Below are 26,812 nucleotides of genomic sequence, written 5' to 3' on the forward strand. Positions count from 1 at the left end.
CATCAATACTAGATGGTGGCATCTATACTAATTTGACCGAGGGATCACATGTTAGTTGGTTTTTTCGGGTAAACGGGTGAAACGGGCATGGGTAGGTAGTGACTACCCATGCCCGTGCCCGTATGCCTATTGGTACATAGAGAACAAATCCAACACTATTAGGGCTTTTACCCACGGGTAAACATGCAAACGGGTTAAATTGCCATCCCTAATTTGGCCTGCGCTTTCGCGTCGTTCGCGGTCACCTGAGAAACTGCACCGTGGGGCCCCTCCTCCTAGCTTTAGGAGGTGTCCCAATAGACGGCTGGATTTTTTTTTGCCACATTTTACTACTTTTGAAAAACGTATTTTATATATGGGAAAATTTCGTTCTTATCCCTATTTGATGTCCAATATTAATTTTACCCTAAAAATTAGGGTTTTTAATTTTTTTTCCTTTTTTAATGGAATAGACGTAATTAGTCGACATGGGATTATGGAGCTAAAGAAGTAGAGAAATAAAGAAGTAATAATGGTTTTTTAATTCGTTGATGGACCTTTATACCCCTGGTGAGCCGATAACCAAACAATGGTGACAAGCAGAAGGCTGCGCGTGTCGACGCAAGCCAAGCGACAGCGGCTCGACGAGGGGACGAGACGACGGTAGGCTCTTGTCCAGACGGTAGCGGCTTGACGCGAGGAGCAAGCGACGGCGGCGTCTCGACTTAATTAGGCATCGGCGGCTTCATGCGGGAGGCGGCGACGGCTTGATGCAGAGAGCAGGCGATTTGGATTTGGATTTGCTTGATTTTGTGATTGCTACATGCCTTTTGTTAGCTATGTAAAAACATGTCAAAATTGTGCCCAAATTCTGTCCTTTTTTTTTCAAAAAATTTGTGGCAAAATTATTCCAATTCATTTTTAATATTCTATCAAAATTGTCAAATTTGTAAAAGTTTGTCCAAAATGCAAGTTTCATGTAAAATGGGGGCAGATATTATTGAATAAACATTGAGACAAATATGCAATATCAAATAAGAGCATAATCGTCTTTTCACCAAAGATTTAACTCCGTCAACGTGTCCATCCATGGGTTCGACTCCTCATGGGAGCGGATTTTCCAGGATTTAACGTCGTTGTGCTTTTAGTGGTAGTCAACGTACCCGTCGACAGCGAGACGTCTGTGATGACTTCGTCAATCTCAAGGATTTGACAGTCCAGTCTTCGAAGATGCTCATAGGGATAGGGTTTATGTGTGTGCGTTCATATGGGTGAGTGCGCGTGCATTGTAAGTGTCTACGTTGTACTATGTAATTCTAAAAAAAAGTAGGGGCAAAGTTGGCTTTCATTTCAAAAAAGTAGAGGCAAAAAAGAAAACCTAAAAAAATACAGGGGCAAAATCAAAATTGAAGATCAAAATAGGGGTAAAATAGTCGATCCGAAGTAATTGATGCTAAAATGTAAAATAGTTGTTGTACTCTTTTTTCCTTACGGGGAACCCTACAAGCTGATTATTAGAAATCATAGCAAGTGCATACTTCTCACATATTTGAGATGATCCTTAGATGAGGGTACTTGCTACTGTCAATGGCATACATGGATCTAAATTCAGGCCTCAATTTCTTATATAGAACTTCCCGGTCCAAAAAAATCAACCTGCAAGTATAGATTATCAAATCGGTTACTTTGTTCACTTAAATCCTGAAAGTCCATTGTGCAAACAAATTCACGTTATAATGTGGATGGAAAATCACCATTGTTGTCCATGTTACTGTGAGAATATTACTGAGCTTGAAACAAAATGTCCTAACAAAACAGATTTGTGTCAACATATGAAAGACAGCCTACATCACAATTTAACTAAAAAACAGGGCATTTTGAATAAGATAGAACCAATAGTTTCATATTGGATTTACATACGATTATCTAACCCTTCTTTAAACAACTCTGCATCGGTAATAGGAAGCCTAAGTTTTCACATATCTAAAACGCCAACCTTACCACACTAAATTGGTGGTCCAGTAAACAACATTTCAGAACAAATGACATACTGAATCATGCATATGTGAATATTGAGACCCACTGAACAAACAGGAGTCAGGAAAGACAGCACAAAAGACCTAATCCCTACTGAATAGTTCTGCAGACTCCTAATGGCTGTCTTCTCTAGGCACTATTAGCTTTGAGAGTTAATAGCTAGCAGACTAGAGCATAAATAACTAGGCATGGAGAACACAGAGTAGTTTCTGATTTACCAACTGCCAGTAGAGTTAGTGGCCCACGGCACTAAGATGAATGAACATAGTTTCCAATAACACATGCACTGACACTGCAGAAAAGTTGCACACAAGCCCCTCTCTCATGAGTTGTTCTGATATCTTGTTCTTTCCTAAGTTCAGCATGTTGGATTCAGTAGCTACACTAGATTGAAGGCAGCATGCAATAGAATATTTCAGAGATACGCATCTGTGTCCATGCATCATAGCACATGGAGCTGGCTATTCCAACTATATTGATTTTTTAACCTTGTCAATATTTTTTTGCCGGGCCGGCAATCTGAGGGCGAGAAGACAGAAAAGAGAAAAGGCTACAGCACACGGCCGCCTCTGCCGCTTACGAAGCTACAATCAAGCCCGCTGCAATCCAAGTTCTCCATTCATCTTCTATGGCTGCAGAAAGGTTGACAGGCGAACAGGCTCGACCCTCAAATACACGCGCATTGCGCTCCTTCCAAATCAGCCAGGTCACCAAAATGTCGCCCGCATCGAAAGATCTCCTATCCTTTTTGGCGATTGCCTTTCGCACTTTACACCACCAGGATGAGAAGACATCATCCGGTGCTGCGTAAAGAAGGCCGACACGACCCCTGACCAGCCCCCAGACCTCCCGAGTGTAGGGGTAACCATAGAAGATATGGGAGCAGGTCTCGAACCTTGTCAATATCATATTTGGTTTCTAGAACTACTGCAGTTCGTAAGGATGTTAATAGATGCTCACTACATAGTAGATGCACAGATCTGTTGCCACAGTTATCGCCCATGTCCCACCTCCCAATCACATTAAAGCCCTAAACACTAATGGATAAAACTATCTAATACCTAGCTAAACTATTGAACACTCAAGCATTCTGTAGTACTCTTTAAATAAACGTATAATAAGCATTCTTTGCATTGCACTATTGTTGCTCACGGAAAAATTACCTCAAAACACCCAACCATTGTATCCACTTCTTGCATCATCTCAAAATAAACTGGAAGATATCTTCAAATTCATCTTCAAACTGCATAAAACAAAAAATATGTTTTAATAGATGATAAAATCCAAAAATCATGGTTCCACTAAATTGTAGTTGAGATCATCGAAAACAAGGAAATATGAGAACATACCTCCCAATTCCATGTACAAATCTTGCCCTTGTGCGCCTGCTGCAATTTAATACATTTTCTGAAGAAAAATATCATTTGTCACAGGACAAAATAAAAAGTCAAAAACTCTTGTACCCATGAAATACATATAATAGAGGAAAACACAGCAAGTAGAATCTGCATGAGTATCTGAGCAAGCATGGTACATACCCAATCTCTCGGATATCCTGTAGCCATTGTCTCATCTCAATTTCTTGGAAACCTTCCTCCTCATCGATCCCAAGTCTTTTAGCTTTTGCAAACTTTTTTGATAGATCATAAGTAATATCTCGATTCCAGAGGGCATGTACACATTGAAGGAACTGAAAGACAATAATTTCAAGTCAACAGATATACAAATAATTCACAAGATTCAAAAGTAACTAGAAATAAAGCAAGAATTCAACATCATTATGTATATAATCTTATGATAATGTGAACTTTTATGTGGAGATATACCCTTAGGAGCAATGGAAGGATCAACCCTAAGAGACTACCTGAGTATTTATCAGGCATTTGGATTGCATGAGACTCTTCTGCTCTCCTTTTGAGCTGCCCTTCCCATGTCTTCGCCACATCATGAACATTCTTCACAAACTGTCTATTAGAAAATAGACGTGTGAGGCACCATGCATAATGTGTGTATTTGCTTTCCCACTCTGGCTGGGTTCAAATTTTGCTAAGAGGACTGAGTATACAAGAACTTCCTTGTATCGCTGAATCCTAAAAGAGAAAAGAATATGATGCAAGTAATTATTTCTACTACATGAAGCCTACTACGGTTGCACATAGTAGCTCCACCCAATTAATGTTAGATAATAACAAATTACATGATGACACATCTAGACCAGGATGACGCAGTAAGGAATGCTTCAGATATAATATTATGCTCAGCAAGGAGTAGACAGCCCAAGTGGTGGAAAGAGTTTGCTCGTCTAGCTCCATCATTACCCTGAAACATAATAGAACAATAGAATACATATACAACATAGTAGTGTGCATCTTTAAAAGCATGTGCATCTAATACCTAGTGAAAATGATTGCTACTCTAGAAAGAGTTGAAGGGTAAACACTTTCATTAACATGTAGTATCATCGCCCATTAGAGTGAAAACTTATGTGCTACATGATGGGATTAGTGCCATACGGAGAGTGCTGCAAGCCTCCAACAATAGCACTTCTGGGTTAACAACTTTTTTCACATGAAGAAAGGACAAAAGAGAAAGTCGAGTACTCGAGTGCTATCCGCATGTGAACCTGACCCCATGGAAGAGACAGGGAACAATACAGAGGCTGGGGTGTTACAATAAATGAAATACCTAATTACCATGGAAAATCAAAACGAAACTTAGCAAATTGTGACACTTCTTATGGAAGGTATAGTTTTATATGGGAAATTCGAACTGTTAGAATCTGCTGTGTTCTTCATGAGCTGATTTAGAACACCAAACAGCAAATAAATATATTATTGGATTAGATGGCAACGCAGTTACTACCATTCTTGGGTCTGCGGCATCCAGCATGTTATCTCTACTATCATTGTCATGCCCATCATTCCCCAATAACTATCATAATACTCATCAGTATCAAACATGTCAATTGCCATGAACCTCCAGTAGATATAGAATGAAGATTTAGTTGCAAGATAGGGATAATATGAGATAAAAATATATATGCAAACCATGATAAATATTCCTACCAGGAGATCTAATTCACAATCAGGAGAACTCATTACGACTGCAGTGCTACGTTTGTTTTTGCTGCTGCTGCTGCTTCCACTGCTCAGTCTCTTCTGCACACTAGTTTTCTGGAATATTGTACCAGAGCTATTGCTGTAGCGGCTGGAACTACTACTACTTGTATCCTTTGGATTCGCAGAGATACTCAATGCACCCTGTAAAGCTGGCACATAATGAAATGTGGTATGTGGACAGAATAGATAATCCTGCATGAGGAAAAACTCTGTTATCACATTAGAGGATTAAACAATAAAAAATTGAGAACTTCAATGCACTTCAAAGTATCTTGTGAATGTTTAGTACTAATATTTAAATGACTCACTGCAAAATCATGATCTGCAACGGCAATAGCAACAGGTCTTTTCCTGGAGAAACATGAACAGGCACAAGCTAGTGAGAAAAAGGCAGAAGTGGAGACAAAATGAACATATGTACTGTACCTCTGCAATATATGTTTGAAAAACTGCGATGCGTGTACACAGAAATCATTGCAAGAAAGTAGGCATCCACATCTGCAAAATAAAGCAAAACAATAGTTAGCATTGAATATTGACTATGTAACACCCTGTTTCAACTTTGTTGATAGCATACCCCTTAATTAGACCATGCATCCCCAGATCAATAACATGAGCCCACCTTGCATATGCATTGGCTGCATCTAGGACAGCTTTTACTACAGATGCATGTTCCTCAGCTACTTCCACCTGACGCTTTTCTCACCCAAAGCAGCTCCAACGTGTTTCTCAAGCAACTACAATTGGACAATTAACGGAGTGCAGTAAAAATCAAATCCATGTTTCCATAAAACAGTAAACCACCAAGACTACTGATGAATAGCCAAGAAAAAACTCACAGAGGAAATGAATGGCAAAATCTGCTGAAGGAACTCAGATAAGGAAAGCGGTTCGCCTTTATCACCGATTAAAACCAACGGTGTCAATTTACCTGTTAGTTGAACTACTACCCATAAAAGAATTATGATTCTTACCTCCAGAATGTGAAACATGAGCAATTCGATTATCAGAAATTGACTTCAGAATAAAGCAAACTAATTCGGTCTAACAATTCACACGACAAAACAAAATAATATTAGTCACACAAATGTCAGTACAAATAGGTCAAAGTGGTGGTTAAAATAGACAAACTTACCTCAGTAGCACCCTTTGCTGATAGACACACAAGGCATGGGATTAGGTCATGCAAGAGAGAAATTCCATGGCTCCAAACCACCTGCTACATTAAATTGTTATTGAGAAATAGTATGAATTTTCAACATAATACATAAGAAATGAATCGGTACCAACGCAAACAATAAAATAAGATTAAATCATAACCTCTGCAACTAAATCAGCTGCTGCATTCTTCCAAACCAGATCATCGGGAACTCCCAACTCAACTCCTAATAAACTAAAAACATGAGCAAATTTGCTTCAATTTATGATGCTAACTTCCTCCCACCTGAATCTCATCAAATGCTGCAAAATAACAATACAGAAGGTGATGAATACACAGTTCTATAGCATAAACATTGGAAACAACTGCAGGCCTGACATAAGAACTCATGGACGAAATCCCAACTACGGATGCCTTATCTGCATCTAATATAAAGGAAAACAGGATGTGAAAGGTTGTGCTCATAATTCTTCATTATAGTAAATACTGCAAGTGTGAGTCTTGAATAGAGTAATTCCGAAATGGCGAGAATTAGATAGCAACAAAATAATGAAAGGTATGAGATCAATAAATTAATCGGTCCACAATAACCATCATCTGACCATTGTTCCCCCAGTCAGATCCATTAAGAGTTGGCACAACCCTATAGATGGAATTGGCTGCTGCAGCTCACATCACATCCAACGTAGGTGTAGCATTACTTAAGTGCCTAGGGGGATTTTGTTCTGAGGCCCATGGAAGTGGATAAAAAAATTTGGCAACTATTTTTACTAGATTTGGAATTTCATCAGAATCCCTTTCCAAGGTCTCTCCAACTATTCTTTCGGAAACATGGGGGCAGCCAACTAGATATAACCAAAATTTAGCAAACTTGTTAGTGCAATTCTAGACATCAACCTTAACATTTCTTCCCTGCATGACACATAATTAAAGGACGATAATGGTTATCACTTGAAGCATTTCTGGAGCATATGTCAAACAGAATGGCAAGAATTAGACTAAAATACGTACATGATTAGTAAAATCCTATGTTGTAGTACAAATTTTCAGGACACATCCAAACTTGAAAGTAACTGAAAGGCAAAATTGGTTTTGTGCCACTGAAAGATCTAGAGTTAGATTTATACCACCAAAAGTAACTGGTACATTTTAATGCAATTGACAGTTTACAAAGTTAAGTTATTTGACATTTTCGTCTTCTCCCATTATGTATGACCATAACACTGCTCACATTGTCTTCCACACCGCACACACAAGCTCACAACTAGCAACCCATCCAGCTACCCTTCCTTCCTGTCTATTCCCGGAGTTGTCCGCCGCTCTGAATCTCCCATCCACCTGCCACAACATTAATTCTCTCCAGAAACTGCAAATCCCATGTTCACTTCTACCGTTAGAGTGCTCCATGAGGTGAAGACTAACAAATCCCATGTTCACTTCTACCATTAGAGTGCTCCACGAGGTGAAGACTAACATCAGTTGAGACCTGCTCGGTGGTCATCCTGGCATCACCAGGAACAGTTGCAGGAACTAGCTCTCTCAGACATAGTTGAAGGGGGGTTTACTACTAATCATCATGGGAGTTCAAAGTAAGAAATGACCAAAGGGAAAAACAATTAAATTGTGGTAAAGTTTATAGAAACAATATAGAGAAATAACTGGTCTGTTTAGTTTGACAGATTTGACTAGGTTTTCCTTCATGCCGATCATCAAGTATCAAAAACCAAAATGAATTTATGCGATGCAAATCAGAACTTGTCACAGTTAGTACCTTATGTGATAAGACAAATCAAAAGGTGGCTGGTGAATGATATAATTATGATGATAGCATAATACAATGAATCATAAAACTGATTCAAAGGACATGTTGGTAGTAAAATCCAATGAATCAGATCCAAGATTCATCACACGATTATTCTTCCTAAATTTGATACGAAACATATATACCCAACTCCTTTTAAATTTCTATCTGCAATGTCATTGTGGAGAATATCATCTGCTATATGCTGCCATTTAGTTGCAATTCACTAAAGTATTTGATCATTAGGCAAATATTGAGAACTTCATCCACTTCCCCTTCCCACTAAACCGTGCAACCCAATATTTTAGACGCAATAGGATGGGCAAAAATTGCAGATAAATGGAAGCACACAACGAAAAGGTTATCCTCCGATCAAGTCCACGACAAAGCACATAATGTCAGCACAGCAGGAATTAAATTAAACGACCTGTAGCAATCTGACGCCATGTCCCCGGACCTCATGAGGGAAATCCTTCCTGATAAAATGAAGCGACGCCCTCACCAACGCATCGACATACCCTTCATCCCTCACCTGCAGCGTCAAATCAAGCAAGCAAAAAGAAATAAAAAAAATGATCAAATTCTGTTGCACAACTCATCGGACAGAGCCCCGCCAAAGCGAGATAAAATTTGCGTAGCCCCGAACCATCACGATGACCGGGGCACCGCCACCGATCAGGCAGTACAGAGAAATCCCTCACCGGCACGGGATTGCAGTCGACGGCGCGGACGGACGTTGTGGCGGCGTCCATGGGCGCTCCCTCCAGGGGCGGCTGATCGAGCGGCGGCTCTGGGAGAAGGAAGGGCTCGATCGGGGCAGGTTAGGTTTTGGGCGGGGGGGGGGGGGGTGTGGGTGGGTGGGTGTGGGAGGCGCGCGGCGACGCTACTCCGCCGTAGTGGGACTGTGGTAGCCCTAGGCGTGGGCATGAAATATTCAATGTCATACCATTGGATCTTTTAGCGTAGCCACAATAAATGCGAATGCATAAGGTTGTAAATGTGGCAAGAAATCCTCCATTTGTGGTATCAATGGCTGAAAAAGGAAACATATTTAAGTAGTATTCTAAGATTACAGCAGAAAAAGAAAAAAAGAACAAACCTCAGAATATTCTGTTGCTTTTGCCTTGGCCAACCGCCTGGCTATGTCTAAAAGGAAGTCCTTGTGACCCTATATGATGAAAACATTATATACAAACAATGAAAAAAAAGAAGAAAAGTGCTCTCACAAATTCCAGAAATTACCTCCCGTATTAGAGGATGAAACTGAGGTTCCCAGAAATGTAAGATTTGAAGGAGGACCTAGCAAGAAGATTTAGTTAAGAATTAGGGTAAGTATGCGAGTCTTTCAATACAATATTCCTAAATCAATAGCAAATACTCACACGGATGGACTTTTTCGCATCATCACGGTCAAAGATCCTGGATGGTATCTCAATTTTTTCTCCAATACGTTCAACAATTTCATAATAATGGTCAGAGCCCTGCAAATGAAATAAATGTAGGTCATGACGTTTCAACTTAACTACGTAGTTCAAACTAAGGAGATACCTTGATATATGGTTTCAAAGTAATGAGTTCTCCAAGAATTTCACATATTTGTTTGTGATGTTTTGCACTGATCATTGAATAATATTTCCGCTTCAAAAAAAGAAGAAATAATTAATTAGCATATATGAACATATGTACAAGCTGATTATCAGAAATCATAACAAGCGCATACTTCTCGCATATTTGACATGATCCTTAGATGGGGGTGCTTGCTACTGTCAATAGCATACTTGGATCTAAATTCAGGCCTCAAGTTCTTATATAGAACTTCCAGGTCAAAAAAATCAACCTGCAAGTGTAGATTATCAAATCAGTTACTTTGTTCGCTTAAATGCTGAAAGTCCATTGTGCAAACAAATTCACGTTATAATGTGGATAGACAATCAGCAATGTTGTACATGTTACTGTGAGAATATTACTGAGATTGAAACAAAATGACCTAACGAAACAGATTTGTGTCAACGTATGAAAGACAGCCTACATCACAATTTAACTAAAGAAGAGGGCATTTTGAATAAGATAGAACCAATAGTTTCATATTGGATTTACATCCGATTATCTAACCCTTCTTTAAACAACACTGCATCGGTAATAGGAAGCCTAAGTTTCACATAACCACATTCTAACTTTTAAGCCAGTATGTTTCAATTGACAAAGCTTAGGTGTATATTAAAAGTCAATGGTTTGTTTCATAAGCAATACGAATGGTCAGTATTTCAGCATGTGGCAGATTGACAGGGTGCTGTTAATGCACAGACAATTCCTACGGCTACAAGCTTCTTCCTGTACTTCATAATTCATAAACCTAACCACTCTAATTTGGTCTTATAAATTAGTGACTCTTGTATCTGAATTAAACTGATCTTTAATAAATGATAGCACTCTCATCTGCTGCCACTTACAAGCTTTCATAGAGATACACTAGTCTAGAGGTTTACAGTTCTAGATTCAGTTTGACAGGAATAATGAAAATTGGGTGGCATATTTGTGTGAGCAGCAAGCCTCCTTGATCTCTCCATGGTACAAGTACTTAGACATTGTACTGTGCATTCATATGAAAATTATTTGGAATAATTGTAATGCAATCATTACATTAATAAAGCATGGATTCATCTGTAAAAAGATACAGATATCAAAAACGCCAACCTTACCACACTAAATTGGTGGACCAGTGAACAACATTTCAGAACAAATGGCACACTGAATCATGCATATGTGAATATTGAGACCCACTGAACAAACAGGAGTCAGGAAAGACACAGCACAAAAGACCTATTAAGTTCTGCAGATTCCTAATGGCTGTCTTCTCTAGGCACTATTAGCTTTGAGAGTTAATAGCTAGCAGACTAGGGCATAAAGAACTAGGCATGGCAAACACATAGTAGTTTCTAAATTACCAACTGCCAGTAGAGTTAGTGGCCCACGACACTAAGATGAATGAACATAGTTTCCAATAACATATGCACCGACACTTCAGAAAAGTTGCACACAAGCCCCTCCTCTCTCATGAGTTGTTCATCTTGTTCTTTCCTAAGTTCAGCATGTTGGATTCAGTAGCTACACTAGATTGAAGGCAGCTTGCAATAGGATATTTCAGAGATACGCATCTGTGTCCATGCATCATAGCACATGTAGCTGGCTATTCCAACTATATTGATCTTTGAACTTTGTCAATATCATATTTGGTTTCTAGAACTACTGCAGTTTGTAAGGATGTTAATAGATGTTCACTACATAGTATATGCACAGATCTGTTGCCACAGTTATCGCTCATGTCCCACCTCCCAATCACATTAAATCCCTAAACATTAATGGATAAAATTATCTAATACCTAGTACCTAGCTAAACTATCGGACACTCAAGCATTCCGTAGTTCTCTTTAAATAAACATATAATAAGCATTCTTTGCATTGTAGTATGTTTGCTCACGGAAAAATTACCTCCAAACAGTCAACCATTGCATCCACTTCTTGCATTGTATCAAAATAAACTGGAAGATATCTTCGAAATTCATCTTCAAGCTGCATAAAACAAAAAAATATGTTTTAATAGATGATGAAACCCAAAAATCACGATTCGACTATAATTGTAGTTGAGATCATCGAAAACAAGGAAATATGAGAACATACCTCCCAATTCCATTCTAGTTGTGTTTGGCCAAAAAATTCCTTTGGAGGAGCAGAACATGCCTTAGCATGGAGATCTTCCTTTTGCTTTACCAACCAACATGTAAAGCTATCTGCAGCATCTTCAATCTCCTTTTGTTCCTTCACTAAATCCTGCACATTTAAAACAACGCACACAAAACGGGTGGCATAGACACATAATCACTATTTGACAGAACTCAAAACTAACAGCATGATGTTTAACATTGCAAAGAACAATAAATCGTAAGTCCTTGCCTGGCTTTGTGCATAAATATGGCTTGATAAATAGTTATATGCTTCTTCACAAAGGACGACAATATCCTTGATAGCATCATTGCTTGCACTTGAATTTAACTTGTGAACTAGGCATCTAATTGCACATGGAAGTTGATCATCTATAAGCCGTATCAAACAGGGAAGTAGCTCATCCGAAATGAATACCCTAAGCTTATCATCATTTGCAGCACCTGCAAGGTGGATCAAAGCACGACAGAAGGGGATAGCTTTGGTGGCTGCTTCACCATCAACCAAGTACCCAAACAGACTCATCCTTAACCTCCCAAGACAATCATTAAGTAAAAGATATCTGCAAGTCAATCGGGATAATGAAAACTTTCTTTTGATTCTTAATAGAAAAGGACACGAACAAAACAGGGAAGATCAGATACCCAACAAGAGATCTGTTTTGAAATGAGGTCAACCCTTTATTTAGTTCTGGTAGTGCTAAAACTCCAAGAAGATCACATACTTCACGAGTGAATTCAAGTAGAAGGGTCTCTTCCAATTTCCTAACTATTTCCAAAGACCCATGAAGATTACCAAAGTGATATGGAACTCTGGCTCGGCCATGATGCAACATACTGGACCATGCATGTTCAAGTACATTCCCAAAATGCATAAGTAAGGGTTGCAGCAGGTTGACTATCAAAATCTTCCAGGATTTATCTGGGCAATTTTTTACCAAAGGAATAACAACCAGATGGATAAGTTTGCTTAAATGTCAAAATTCCATTGAACCCAGATCTTTCAAGATAGCAGCATAAAAACATGAGCTGTCTGTGCATTCAAATAACATTCCCCCAAGAGATGCATACAGACCAATGACGTTGTACCTACAAGGTAACAACGGATTAGGAAAATGTGCACAAGGAAACAAATGGAAGCACCATACAACCATTAAAAAATTGCAATTTCTCTAGATGAAAATGAAGTCTTCAACTTCACTGTAACCGCTTATACCACCAAGAGTATGCTTATAAGGATGTTTTTGTCAAAAAATATAAAATTGATCTGAAATGTCACTCTCCTAGGAAGGCTAGTAAACTGTGCACTAGCAGCTGCACAACACTAAGTAAATGCACAAAATACCAATAATTCATAGTAAAAATCAGCTCAATCAAACAAGGTTTTACAAAGGTAAAAATGAAATTGAGGGAGTCTTAAGTGAGTAGAAGTTTAAACACGTAATCCAACTCCCTTCTCTCATACCACCCGCCACCAAAAAGCAGCCCAGAGCCTCCAATATATCAATGTTCAAGACCCACTTAATTAAAGATTCCAGAACCTCGTACAGAAATCTTTTACAGTCTAAAATTTGAACTATTTACTTCGAACGAGCATTTGAACATGAACTTAGAAACCATCTACTTCATTCAAATTGGTTATTTTATATGAACTTATGAAGTCAAAATGATTTTGAACCGTTTCCAATTCATCTGCCACTCATGGACAAGTGCACATGAAGGGGAGAATCAGCATTTCCCATGCAAAGATTAATGACAGTATAAAATATGTGTGCCTCTTATAACTAAAAATAAATCCTGAAAGTAAGGTGGTCTTCAAGCTACTATAAACTTCATCATAATTTCCAGAATTTACTTCCACTCTGTCTGAGCCATGAAAGATTTCAATAAACTCAGACAAAGTTGGTCCTTTCAATGGTGGGCCCACCCTAAAAATCAGTCCAAGCCAAAATTTGAACTAACTTGGTAGAAATCAGCAATTATTCATTGCTAAAATTAGAATTGTCAACCTAGTGGTTTTCACAAGAAATTGACAGGCTCCAACCAATTTGCTGAGCCTTGGACCCTGTTTCTCATGATTTTGACAGGTCAGAATAAAAATAATGTGCTCAAAAATAATATATTCAAAACTACAGGTGACAATAAATTCGAATCCAAAAACGAATAAGCATAAAAGAAACTTGACAAACTATAACAAAATTGATGTTTTGGAGGAAATAAGTAATTTGGTCCATATTAGTTGATTGCTTACTCCATGCGCACCCCACCCAACCAACAAGCCCCAGGAGCAATCCAGCCCAAAACTGTAAAACCCACCCAGCAACTGTGAAAACCGTATTAAGTTCTTATGACCATGGAACAACTGACCAACCCACACCAGCACCAGCCCACGGTTCTAAAACCTACTTATTGTGATTATAAAAAAAGCTGCTAAGTTTATTGCTGTGGGATTGGGGAACGAGGCGATCGAACTGATAAGCAAACAGTTATAAATCATAAATATAGACTAGATGCAATGTCTTCTCAATGGGGGTATTGACTAACTGGTTGATACTTAGGCTGTGTTCAGGAGGTGAGGTTGGGAACTCACCTCCCGCGCACATAAAACGGAGTGACGTATTTTCTTATGATTAATTAAGTATTTTCTTATGATTAATTAATTATTTACTTTTTTTAAAAAAAGGATTAATATTATTTTTTAAAACAACTTTTGTATAGAAAATTTTTGCAAAAAATACACCGTTTAGCAATTTGAAAAGCGTGCGCGTGAAAAAACGAGGGAGGTGAGTTGAGAAAGTTGGGGAAAGAACTCAGCCTTAATTAGGCAGTGGCGCAGATGCCTTTATGTCAAAATATACATATACAAATCTTGCCCAAAACTTTTGTACTCACGACATGTAATAGAGGAAAACACAACAAGTAGAAACTGCATGAGTATCTGAGCTATTATAAACATGGTACATACCCACTCTCTCGGATATCCTGTAGCCATTGTCTCATCTCAATTTCTTGGAAACCTTCCTCCTCATCGATCCCAAATCTTTTAGCTTTTGCAAGCTTTTTTGATAGATCAAAAGTAATCTCTCGATTCCAGAGGGCATGTACGCATTGAAGGTACTGAAAGACAACAATTTCAAGTCAACTAATATACAAATAATTCAAAAGTTTCAAAAGTAACTAGAAGTAACGCAAGAATTCAACATCATTATGTATATAATCGTATGATAATGTGAACTTTTATGTGGAGATATACCCTTAGGAGCAATGGAAGGATCAACCCTAAGAGACTAACTGAGTATTTATCGGGCATTTGGATAGCATGAGACTCTTCTGCTCTCCTTTTGAGCTGCCCTTCCCATGACTTCACCACATCATGAACATTCTTCACAAACTGTCTATTAGAAAATAGACATGTGAGGCACCATGCATAATGTGTGTATTTACTTTCCCAGTCTGGCTGGGTCCAAATTTTGCTAAGAGGACTGAGTATACAAGTAAGAACTTCCTTGTATTGCTGAATCCTAAAAGAGAAAATAATATGATGTAACTATTTCTACTACATGAAGACTACTGCTTACTACGGTAGCACAACATAGTAGCTCCACACAATTAATTATAGGTAATAACAAATTACATACCTGGACCAGGATGACACAATAAGGAATGCTTCAGATATAAGATTCTGCTCTGCAAGGAGTAGACAGCCCACGTGGTGGAAAGAGTTTGATCGTCTAGCTCCATCATTACCCTGAAACGTCAATAGAAACACTTACATGTACATAATAGAACAATAGAATACATATACAGCATAGCGTGCATCTTAGTGAAAATGATTGCTACTCTAGAAAGAGTTGAAGGGTGTTTTTATTAACATGTAGTATCATCGCCGATTAGAGTGAAAACTAATGTGCTACATGATGATGGGATTAGTGCCATACGGAGAGCGCTCCAAGCCTCCAACAATCGCACTTCTGGGTTAACAATGTATCACATGAAGCAAGGACGAAAGAGAAAGTCGAGTACTCGAGTGCTATCCGTATGTGAACCTGACCCCATGGAAGAGAGGGAACAACACAGAGGCTGGGGTGTTACAATAAAGGAAATACCTAATTACCATGGAAAATCAAAACGAAACTTAGCAAATTATGACACACTTCTTATGGAAGGTATAGTTTTATATAGGAAATTCGAATTGTTGGAATCTGCTGTGTTCTTCATGAGCTAATTCAGAACATCAAACAGCAAATAAATATATTATTGGATTAGATGGAAGCGCAGTCACTAACATTCTTGGGTCTGTGGCATCCAGCATGTTATCTCTACTATCATTGTCATGCCCATCATTCCCCAATAAATATCATAATACTACAAATATATCAATTGCCATGAGCCTCCAGTAGATATAGAAGCAAGATTTAGTTGCTACATAGGGATATTATGAGATAAAATGTATATGCAAACCATGATAAATACTCCTACCTGGAGATCTAATTCACAATCATTACCCTCCACTTGTGTGCTGAGAGTGATACAGGAATCAGGAGAACTCATTACGACTGCAGTGCTACTTTTGTTGTTGCTGCTGCTTTCACAGCTCAGTCTCTTCTGCACACTAGTATTCTGGGATACTGTACCAGAGATATTGCTGTAGCTGCTTGAACTACTACAATAATCCTTTGGACTAGCAGAGATACTCAATGCACCATGTAAAGCTTGCACATAATGAAATGTAGTATGTGGACATAATAGATAATCCTGCATGAGGAAAAACTCTCTGTTATCAGATAAGAAATGTATTAGGATTAAAGCAAACAATAAATTATTGAGAACTTCAATGCACGTCAAAGTATGTTGTGCACATAATTATTGAGAAACCAGATGACTCACTGCAAAATCATGATCTGCAACCGCAATAGAAACAGGTCTTTTCCTGGAGAAACATGAACAGGCACAAGCTAGTGAGAAAAAGGCAGAAGTGGAGACAAAATGAACATATGTGCTGTACCTCTGCAATATAAGTTTGAAAAACTGCAATGCGTGCACACAGAAATCATTGCAAGAAAGTAGGCATCCACATCTGCAAAATAAAGCAAAACAATAGTTAGCATTGAGTATTGACCATGTAACACCCTGTTTCAACTTTGTCGATAGCATACCCCTTAATAAGACCGTGCTTCCCCAGATCAACAACATGAGCCCACCCTGCATATGTAATGGCTGCATCTAGGACAGCTTTTACTACAGATGCATGTTCCTCAGCTACTTCCACCTGACACTTCTCTTTTTCACCCAAAACAGCTCCAACGTGTTTCTCAAGCAACTACAATTGGACAGTTAATGGAGTGCAGTAAGAATCAAATCCATGTTTCCATAAAACAATAAACCACCAAGACTACTGATGAATAGCCAAGAAAAACTCACAGAGGAAATGAATGGCAAAATCTGCGGAAGGAACTCAGATAAGGAAAGCAGTTCGCCTTTATCACCTATTAAAACCAATGGTGTCAATTTGCCTGTTAGTTGAACTATTCGATTAAAACCCATAAAAGAATTGTGATTATTACCTCCAAAATGTGAAACATGAGCAATTCGATTATCAGAAATTGACTTCAGAATAAAGCAGACTAACTCGGTCTAACAATTCACACGAAAAAACAAAATAACATTAGTCACACAAATGTCAATACAAATAGGTCAAAGTGGTGGTTAAAATAGACAAACTTACCTCAGTAGCACGCTTTGCTGATAGACACACAAGGCAGGGGATTAGGTCATGCAACAGAGAAATTCCATGGCTCCAAACCACCTGCTACATTAAATTGTTATTGAGAAATAGTATGAATTTTCAACATAATACATAAGAAATGAATTAGTATCACAGCAAACAATAAATAAAATAAGATTAAATCATAACCTCTGCAACTAAATCAGCTGCTGCATTCTTCCAAACCAGATCATCGAGGACTCCCAACTCAACTCCTAATAAACTAAAAACATCAGCAAATTTGCTCCAATTTATTATGCTGACTTCCTCCCACCTGAATCTCATCAAATGCTGCAAAATAACAAGACAGAAGGTGATGAATACACGGTTCTATAGCATAAACATTGCAAACAACGGCAGGCCTGACATAAGAACTCGTCACAGTTAGTACCTTAGTATGTGATAAGACAAATCAAAAGGTGGCTGGCAAATGATATAATTATGATGGTAGCATAATGCAATGAATCATAAAACTGTTTCAAAGGACATGTTGGTAGTAAAATGCAATGAATCAGATCCAAGATTCATCACACGATTATTCTTCCTAAATTTGATTCAAAACATATATCCCCAACTCCTTTTTAATTTCAATCTGCAGTGTCATTGTGGAGAATATATATCATCTGCTTTACGCTGCCATTTAGTTGCAATTCACTAAAGTATTTGATCATTAGGCAAATACTGAGAACTTCATCCACTACCCCTTCCCACTAAACCGTGCAACCCAATATTTTAGACGGGATAGGATGGGCAAAAATTGCAGATAAATGGAAGCACACAACGAAAAGGTTATCATCCGATCAAGTCCACGAAAAAGCGCATAATGTCAGCACATCAGGAATTAAATTAAACGACCTGTAGCAATCTGACGCCATGTCCCCGGACCTCATGAGGGAAATCCTTCCTGATAAGATGAAGCGACGCCCTCACCAAGGCATCAACGTACCCTTCATCCCTCACCTGCGGCAAACCAAGCAAAAGAAAAAAAAAGAAATCAAATCAAATTCTGGAGCACAATTCATCCGCCAGAGCCCCGAATCATCACCATGATCGAGCACCGCCGCCGATCAAGCAGTAGAGAGGGGGAGAGAGAGAGAGAGAGAGAGAGAGAGAGGGATCCCTCACCGGCACGGGATCGCAGTCGACGGCGCGGCCGGACGTCGTGGCGGCGTCCATGGGCGCTCCCCTCCCGTGGCGAAGGATCGATCAAGCGGCCCTGGGCTCGATCGGAGCGGGTTAGGGTTTGGGGCGGAGAGGCGCGCGGCGACGCTACTCCGTTATACTGATACTAGCCTGATGGGGACAAAAACAGGGGGGGGGGGAGAGAGAGAGAGAGAGGAACAAGTCGGCGGCTTCCTTCTCTTGTAAGCCAACCGGAGATCTAGTCCACGCTGAGGTGGTGCTTTATCGAGGGACTTTTGCTAAGAGCACCCGCAATGGTAAAGTAAGGTGCTATCTATAAAACATGTATATCTCAGCAATAGACTAGATTAATAGTAAATCATCTCAATAGTATGTCTACATGGGTATCTATAGCTCTCTAATACATTGTCTCGTTTTTCTCTATAGACTATCTCCAGGTTAGTAGATAGCTTTGCTCTCTCTCTTCATTTAATCTCTTCCAAGTAGGAAAATATGCTGACATGGATCTCTTATAGAGAGCCTATAGATAACCATTGTGGGTGCCCTAATTAGCGCCTACGTGCTATAAACTTATATCGCGCGTATTTCTGGCCCATCTGTCTCACGCGGCCCAAACCATCGTGCTGTTGCATCATCGTTTTTTTTGCGAGTACCTATACATCTTTCGAAAGATTTTGGCTGTGTTTAGTTGGATCCAAAGTTTGGATTTTGGTTGAAATTAAAGATGATGTGACTGAAAAGTTATGTGTATGACATGTTGACGTGATGGAAAAGTACTAAAGTTTGGATCCAAATTTTGGATTTAAACACAGCCTTTTATGATCGTATCACACAGATTTTTAATCTTTGGATTAAAATCCGATAGATATAATAAAAGGCAAAAAGCAATTAAGAAACACCATAATGGACACTAAATTACCATATCCTCAAGAAAAAGACCAAATCCAATACAAAATTTAAAATTTACATGTGAAGATTCAAAAATTACACTGTAACTTACAAAAGTTACAGTGTAAGTTTCATAAATTACACTGTAACTTACAAGAAAATGCACTGTAAATTTGAGTGAGAAAATCGAGTGAGAGATAAGAAAAAATCTTTCGAGTGAGATATAGCAAAATTGTTTTTTTTTTAGCCTAGAGAGACCACGTATCGTTTATAGGTTGTATTAGAAAACGTGATTATGGTTGTGATTAGTTTAGATTTTTTTTCCTCTGTATTATCTCGTTTGGTTGTTTTATTTGACTTTTCAAATTTAAGACTATATTCTAAATTTAAAACTTTCAACTTTTTATCTCAAATTTGAAAAACTTTTCAACCTAGATTTGAAAACATTCAACCTAGATTTAAAACTTTCAATCCAGATTTAAAAACTTTCAACTCAAACCGAAAACTTTTCTCCCAGATTTGAAAACTTTCAGCCCAAATTTGAAAATTTTCAACCCATATTTAAAAACTTTCAACCCAAATTTGAAAACTTTCAATCCAGATTTAAAACTTTCGACCGATATTTGAAAACTTTCAACCCAGATTTGAAAACTTTCAAGTCAAGATTTAAAATCTTTCAAACCAAAATTTAAAACTTTCAATTCTGTATTTTCTAAAGAGGTGATTAAAAAAGGAAAGAAATGGAAAAAAAACGCGCGCGTCAAAATTGGGAAAAATATACGAACAGAAAAAAGAAAGGAAAAGAACGAAAAAAAAGGGCGCGGGGCCCACTGACGTGCGCGCCAGCTAAATTGCTGGCGCGTACGCGCGCAGCAGCAGCCCCCCTCAACTTTAGGGGGTGTTTAGGAACTAGGGACTAAATTTAGTTCCTCTCAAAAAACATAAGGTGGTGTTTGGTTGGAGGGACAAAAGTGGGGCTAAACTTTAGTCCATCTCACAAAAACATAGGGACTTATACTTTTGTGAGAGGGACTAAATTTAGTCCCTAGTTCCCAAACACCCCCTAAGTCCCTATGGTAGAGACTTATGTTTTTGTGATAGGGACTAAAGTTTAGCCCCACTTTAGTCCCTCCAACCAAACACCACCTTAGTTTACTTATTTAGATACTAATTTAAAATATTAAATATAGACTACTTACAAAACTAATTATATAAATAAAAGCTAATTTGCGAAACAAATTTTTTAAGTCTAATTAATTCATAATTAGAGAATATTTACTATAGCATCACATATACTTCCTCCGTCCCATAATATAAGGGATTTTGCGTTTTTGCTTGTACTGTTTGACAACTCGTCTTATTCAAAAAATTTAGGAATTATTATTTATTTTTTTGACTTACTTTATTATCTAAAGTACTTTAAACACAACTTTTCGTTTTTTATATTTGCAAAAAAATTTTGAATAAAACAAGTGATCAAACATTGTAAGAAAAAACTAAAAATCCCTTATATTATGGGACGGAGGGAGTACTAATCATGAATTAATTAGACTCAATAGATTCGTCTCGCGAATTAGTCCAAGGTTATGGATGGGTTTTATTAATAGTGTACGTTTAATATTTATAATTAATGTCCAAACATCCGATGTGATAGGGACTTAAAAGTTTTAGTCCCATCTAAACAGGGTCTGACTCGCTGAGGTTAGGCGTTGTTTAGATTCCAACTTTTTTAAAAAAACTTTTAACTTTTTCGTCACATCAAACTTTCCTATACACATAAATTTCCAACTTTTCCATCACATCGTTCTAATTTCTTCGAATTTCAATTTTGGCGTGGAACTAAACACAGCCTTAGGCCCTATTCGTTTCGTCTGCAAGCACAAGATTAAATTTTGATACTCGTGGCATACTTTTTCAAATTGCTAAACGATGTGTTTCGTGCGAAAACTTTCTATATGAAAGTTGCTCTAAAATATTATACTAATCCATTTTCAAGTTTGTAATAATTAAAATCAATTAATCACATGTTATTACCACCTCGTTTTGCGTGAAAAACTTAATATTTATCTTCATCTTCATCTTCAGGAGATTCAAACACTACCTTAGTACAAATTCGGTTTTGCGGTGGAATTCTAGTACTGTTCGTAGTTTTATGTGAGTAAATTACATTGATGGTACACAAACTTGTTAGGTAGGTGCAATTTAGTACGTAAATTTGTAAGTTGCTCGTTTCGGTACACGAACTTGTCTAGTTCGTACGAGCGAGGACCAAAATAGCTTGCAATGTTAATTTTACAAGCTGATGTTGGCTAGGGTGTGACGTGCATACGTGTAACGAGTATGCATAAGGCATACAATATTTATAATTTTGGTCTCTACTTTATTCTTCATCATGGAAATGATGAATGCCATATATATCTAACCCTTATATCATTGCTCATTTTTTTTCATATATTTTTCTGCATTCACTGTATCACATTCTATCTTTTTATTGAAGAAGTGTATGGCTAATAGCAACATTCTCATATATATGTTTACATAGTATTCTAATCCGCCCCTAAATTAATTATTATCCATGTAGTGTTATTTTCACCTTTCTTTGCACGCACCAAACAAGCTCATGCACTAAAATGAGCAATTTACAAGTTCGTGCACTAGATTGCACCCACCTGACAAATTCGTATACCTTGGATGCAATTTACTCTTTTATATTGTACTCCGCACTTCGGATAAGCTGCAAGCATATGTTCGTAATTTCAGTGGAATCCGATTCGGAGTTTGTGATATCCTGATTTTTTGGATTGGGTCGAAAGTACAAACTGTTCGATTTTTCGGTAGTTCAAGAAAATTCAAACTGGATTTTAAATTTCTGACATCTTTTTTTCGAATTTCATCAGTTTTTGTCAGTTTATCGACGGATTCCACAAAATCCAATGATATTGCTCCTAAGCATTGATCCGGTATCGGGACTGTGAACCCTGGTTGCAAATTTAAATAACAACTTCCGAATTTTCTATTAGCACACTTTCTGAACTTTAATGGTGAGTTTTTCTGAAAAATATATACAGAGATTTTTTTGAAAGAATCAAATAAATTTATTTTCAAGTTTATAATAGTTACTCCATCTATCTTAAATTATAAGACCTATATTTTTTTACACGGTCTTCAATAGCATACTTTGACCAATTTTTTATTTCATTCTATAATCCCAACAAATATAAAATTAGCATCACATGAAAGTATTTTAAAATATGAATCTAGAAATATAACATGCATAATAGTTAGTATAGATATAGTTAGTATAATTATTAGTTAAAAGCTACCGTATGGTGTTGATCGTTAAAAAAAAGAGCGAAATACATGGCCAGTTCCCTAAACTTGTGTAGTGGTGTCACTTAGGTCCGTGAACTTGAAATTGCACATTTAGGTTCATGAACTTGGTTTAATATACCAGCCCCGGTCCAAACATCCTTTCATGCAACACTTTTACTCTCAGCCCCCTCCACATCACAACACGTCGCATATATCTCCTTGTAGCTATATAGTGACACTAGATCCAAAAAAAAAATCTTAAATCGTTATTTCCTCTCATTCTTCTCCTTGCATGCATAGAAAATGTGGTCCCGATTAGCAATTACCATTGCTCTGCACTTCAAAATGACCTTATCCTTGCACAACGGGCACTTGATCAACAACACCTTCTTTCAGCGACTTTAAGATGAGAACGAGCTTGGAGAATCCATGGGATGCCTAGCGTGCAAGCCACATTGCGTTGCTTCTTGGCCTCCTTCTGCTAACCTCACCGTTGAAACCCTAGCCGATTTAGGGATATTTCGGGGGATTTGGGTTGAAATGCACTGGTCAGGGCAAGGTATGTGCGAAGGTATATGCGGAGCGGACTGAACACAAAAGTGTTGCCTACATGGCATTGCTACATTGGTGGTCAAACATGGTCAAATGACGATTGCACCGGGGGGTGATATATTAAACCAAGTTTACGGATCTAAACATGCAATTTTTAAGTTCACAGATTTAAGTGACACCACTTCACAAGTTTAAGGACCAACATGTATTTCGCTTAAAAAAAACCATGAATGATATGGGGACAAAACCATCACAGAAAAAAATACAGTAATGCCACCTCAACTAATATTACTATATGTAAGGAAAAAAGAACATCGAGACACGTACCGGTGTTACATAATCTGGCCGAATGTGTGTTTGCCTGCTTGGGCAGAACCGACTAATCGTAACAACAGCAAAGCATATACTTACATGAAACCAAGAAGGAAAAGAAAAAAAACATCTACCAAGATGTGCTCAGAAAGCATGAGCCGAGACCCATAATGATTTTTTTTTAAACTAAGGCTGAAAGCCCCCATTTCCATTACTAGAAATGATACAACGAGTACAAAGAGCTCGAAAGTAAAAGAAAAGCCAGGCTAGCGCAACCCCCTTACTGGAGCAGCACCCTAACAGGAAAAGACTAACGAATTTCTGCAGGGCATCCTTTACAGAGAACAACGGATCACAGACAAACAAAATAAGAAGGGTAAGCCTATCTGACTGCCAATGCAAAACAAAGAACTCAGCATCACTATACTCCTAAACTCTTTTTCACTCCAAACGTCTTGTGCAAATTCTCCATCCAAATCTGGAGCTTGCTTCCTTGCGAGACCCATAATGATGTTCCGCCCTCCTAACTTCCGAGCTAATCACAAACCTGGAGAAGAGAGGCCCAACTAAAGTACAAATCAGACGGCTATGGATACTGATGGAGTATAAATGATTAACACATAAGCTATTCTGCATATCTCACCCAATCATCCTTGGCAACCTTACACCTGATGAAGAACTGCTACCTATTACTTCTTACTTGGGTTAATTTGATCCATGCCACTGCAAATATGGCAAATCAAAAATATGCCACTACTATTCATGTTATCTGGTGGATGTCACTGTAAATTTCTAAAATTGAAGCCATGCCACTCCGTCACTCTTTCCATCTTTTCCGTCAATCTTTCCGTCTTCCCCCCTCCTCTCCCCGTCCTCCTCCTCCGCCGCCCCGGATGACGCTGCCGACCCTGACGCCACCGACACCGCCGCCGTCGTGCTCGCCGACCACGACCTATGCCTCGTCGCCGAGCTCCGCATCGAGCGTGCGGACTCACGGGCGCCGCCGCACGCCACGGTAGTTTGCACATAGAAATTCTCTATCAGGAGATCGTGGACTAATTGCAAACGAAAGCAACACGCAACAGCAACATTCAAATGCATGGATCAAATCACAAAGTCACGACATGCGGAAGCAGTGCACTGCTTGTCATCATCGCAGCATCGTCGCCCTTGGCTGTAGCCTCTGCAGCGCGAGCGCTCGGGTCCAGGAGCGCACGCCGAGCAGCGCAGTGGTGAGCTTCATGCCGGGAGGAAGGAAGAAGCTGAGGAGGAAGAGGATGAAAACGAGGAGCGCAACAACCACGTACCGCCGCCGTTCGCTGCCTCCCCCTCTGCGCGCTGCTGCTTCATCTCCCTCCCTCCACATGTGGCGGCCGCCGTTCTCCCGATCCGCGCGCCGCCGCAGATCCCTCCACCCGGTCGGCCGCAACTCGCTCGATCCCCTCCGCGCGCTGCCGCCGCATCTCCTTCCCTCCAAGCGCGGCATCCACCGTTCCCTCCCTCCGCATGCCGCCGCTCCCCGCCGTGCCCCGTCCGCCGCAGCATGGCCCGGCGTCGGCGTCCTCCGTGGCGGCGCCGTTCCCCGACCTGATGCGGTATGCGCGGAGTTGCAGCCAGCGTGGCGCCGGCGCAGATCCAGGACTTCGCAGCGCAGCGGCTCGTCGGGGTCTCGCCGGTGATGCCGTGCCCGCCGTCGACGACGACCACGACGTCCGGACGTCGTCACCGAGTGGCCTCACGTCGTCACGGAGAGTGGATGGACAGAACGGAAATAGTGACGGAGTGGCATGGCTCCAATTTTAAAAATTCACAGTGGCACCCACTAGATAACGTGAATAGTAGTGGTATAATTTTAATTTACCATATTTACAGTGGCATAGATCAAATTAACCCTTCTTACTTTGCCTGAACGCTTCCATATACAGAGTTTTACCTGTATGTAATATTGATGGCAGGTGAAACGTTAAGGAGAAGTTAAGGCACTCAACTAATTGAAGCTGCTTTGAAGACTTTACTTCTCAGGATTGGGGACTCCATCACCCAGCCAAGTTGGCGTATATGCGATACCAGCTCGATCATGTAGTCTGCCTTCGATTTGTGCACAAGTAATTCCACCAATCTTTTGCATTCGCCAACATCGTTCTGGAGAAAAGAAACTTCAGTTATTCTTAGCTTTTAATGAAACTTTGGTAAAGCCTCCTGCCTAGAGCTTGAAAATTACCTTATCCCCTTTGTAATTCAGGTAGGTCGTATCTTGGTGAGCCACTACCCTTTTTCTCAGAAATTTAATTGAATGTAGAAGACTCTTTTCCTTGCCAGCACTATAGCCAAGTTTTACCATGCAGCTCTCAATTCCAAGAGGATCCATTTTTCTCAGTACAAGCTTTCTTGTAACTTCATCGCTTTCAATGCACCAAAATATTTCTCTAAGAAAATGAATCTTCACATATGTTGTCCATAGGCTGGGTTCCCATAGCAGGTCAGAATAACTGCATCCAAAATTAGTCTTACATAACAAAAAATTGCTTTATACAAAAATAAAAATTGCAGCTTGACAAGCAAATTAACTTACTTTGCAGGTGGATTTTTTTTCAGTTTATCCTTGAGATGTTTCATCTCATCATTGGGTTCGAGCATATTCTTATGTAATTCATCAAGAAACGTAGCTGCTGCTTCCCAGTTAAGACGTTTTATAACATCAACAGTAGGCGCTATTAAAAAATTGTATATTAGAAAACAAATATAATAAACTCGCTAAAGTTAATCAAATTTACTTATTGAGAAGTCACTGAACTGTATAGCTGCTCATAATGTGAACTTAAATAACTTAAACTACATGCTGAAGAAGTAATTTCATTCTATCACCTGAATACAACTAAATATTTTTCTTCAAATCCTAGAATCATGTCAAGATCTTTATTTAGCATATGCCATTTAACTGTTAGCAGATGTGGTAATTATTTTGTAATTTTAACATTTTTTTTAAACTTTTGGAGCATAAAATTCAAACCTAAGAAAGTTAAGTTT

General features: G+C 38.9%; 2 protein-coding genes and 1 long non-coding RNA gene across 13 annotated transcripts; all 3 read right to left on the bottom strand.

The window, feature by feature from the left end:
* Positions 1-1,385: 1,385 nt before the first annotated feature.
* Positions 1,386-12,689, bottom strand: LOC4350595 (uncharacterized). Of its 7 annotated transcripts, none has more exons than XM_026021302.2 (26): positions 12,460-12,689; positions 12,047-12,377; positions 11,774-11,923; positions 11,585-11,665; positions 9,816-9,932; positions 9,644-9,733; positions 9,478-9,576; positions 9,338-9,394; positions 9,195-9,263; positions 8,797-9,128; positions 8,523-8,627; positions 6,456-6,596; positions 6,271-6,351; positions 6,110-6,179; positions 5,975-6,030; positions 5,713-5,872; positions 5,562-5,633; positions 5,444-5,486; positions 5,082-5,327; positions 4,214-4,335; positions 3,881-4,106; positions 3,555-3,706; positions 3,366-3,423; positions 3,180-3,259; positions 1,734-1,785; positions 1,386-1,635 (listed from the first exon to the last, which is right to left on the bottom strand). In XM_026021302.2, the coding sequence occupies exons 1-10, from the start codon at positions 12,687-12,689 to the stop codon at positions 9,036-9,038; spliced, it is 1,317 nt and encodes a 438-aa protein (XP_025877087.1). In that variant the 3' UTR covers positions 1,386-1,635; positions 1,734-1,785; positions 3,180-3,259; positions 3,366-3,423; positions 3,555-3,706; positions 3,881-4,106; positions 4,214-4,335; positions 5,082-5,327; positions 5,444-5,486; positions 5,562-5,633; positions 5,713-5,872; positions 5,975-6,030; positions 6,110-6,179; positions 6,271-6,351; positions 6,456-6,596; positions 8,523-8,627; positions 8,797-9,035. The 7 variants fall into 7 exon arrangements, with proteins under 7 accessions (XP_025877087.1, XP_066161605.1, XP_025877083.1 ...); XM_066305508.1 differs by having other exon boundaries at positions 3,843-4,106; XM_026021298.2 differs by lacking the exon at positions 1,734-1,785 and having other exon boundaries at positions 5,758-5,872.
* On the bottom strand, positions 12,120-18,888 carry LOC9269845 (protein HASTY 1-like). 5 transcript variants are annotated; one of them, XM_015762482.3, is made up of 14 exons: positions 18,704-18,888; positions 18,434-18,538; positions 17,729-17,869; positions 17,540-17,620; positions 17,379-17,448; positions 17,236-17,300; positions 16,971-17,134; positions 16,820-16,891; positions 16,702-16,744; positions 16,294-16,569; positions 15,453-15,562; positions 15,068-15,209; positions 14,780-14,931; positions 12,392-12,903 (listed from the first exon to the last, which is right to left on the bottom strand). In XM_015762482.3, the coding sequence occupies exons 1-14, from the start codon at positions 18,752-18,754 to the stop codon at positions 12,792-12,794; spliced, it is 1,584 nt and encodes a 527-aa protein (XP_015617968.1). In that variant the 5' UTR covers positions 18,755-18,888; the 3' UTR covers positions 12,392-12,791. The 5 variants fall into 5 exon arrangements, with proteins under 5 accessions (XP_015617970.1, XP_015617968.1, XP_025877081.1 ...); XM_026021296.2 differs by having other exon boundaries at positions 15,068-15,335; XM_015762484.3 differs by lacking the exons at positions 12,392-12,903; positions 15,068-15,209 and adding an exon at positions 12,120-12,258.
* Positions 18,889-23,980: 5,092 nt separating this feature from the next.
* On the bottom strand, positions 23,981-25,527 carry LOC112936875 (uncharacterized). Its single transcript, XR_003239295.2, has 2 exons — positions 24,429-25,527; positions 23,981-24,332 (listed from the first exon to the last, which is right to left on the bottom strand). It is a non-coding gene; the product is annotated as an uncharacterized lncRNA (long non-coding RNA).
* Positions 25,528-26,812: the final 1,285 nt, after the last annotated feature.

The sequence above is a fragment of the Oryza sativa genome, chromosome 11 (assembly GCF_034140825.1).
Source record: "Oryza sativa Japonica Group chromosome 11, ASM3414082v1".
Lineage (NCBI taxonomy): Eukaryota > Viridiplantae > Streptophyta > Magnoliopsida > Poales > Poaceae > Oryza > Oryza sativa.

Bases quoted from the DNA above. Each gene is read 5' to 3' on its own strand.
- LOC4350595 (XM_026021300.2), bottom strand. From the start codon at position 12,689: ATGCATTTTGGGAATGTACTTGAACATGCATGGTCCAGTATGTTGCAT. The intron at 12,378-12,459 runs GTATCTGATCTT...ATTGACTTGCAG, and splicing joins CAAAACAGATCTCTTGTTGG to ATATCTTTTACTTAATGATT. The intron at 9,734-9,815 runs GTATGCGCTTGT...CTTTTTTTGAAG, and splicing joins TCATGTCAAATATGCGAGAA to CGGAAATATTATTCAATGAT.
- LOC9269845 (XM_026021296.2), bottom strand. From the start codon at position 18,754: ATGGACGCCGCCACGACGTCCGGCCGCGCCGTCGACTGCGATCCCGTG. The intron at 17,621-17,728 runs GTTATGATTTAA...TTAATGTAGCAG, and splicing joins CAGCTGATTTAGTTGCAGAG to GTGGTTTGGAGCCATGGAAT. The intron at 14,932-15,067 runs GTATATCTCCAC...GTTGTCTTTCAG, and splicing joins TCCTTCCATTGCTCCTAAGG to TACCTTCAATGCGTACATGC.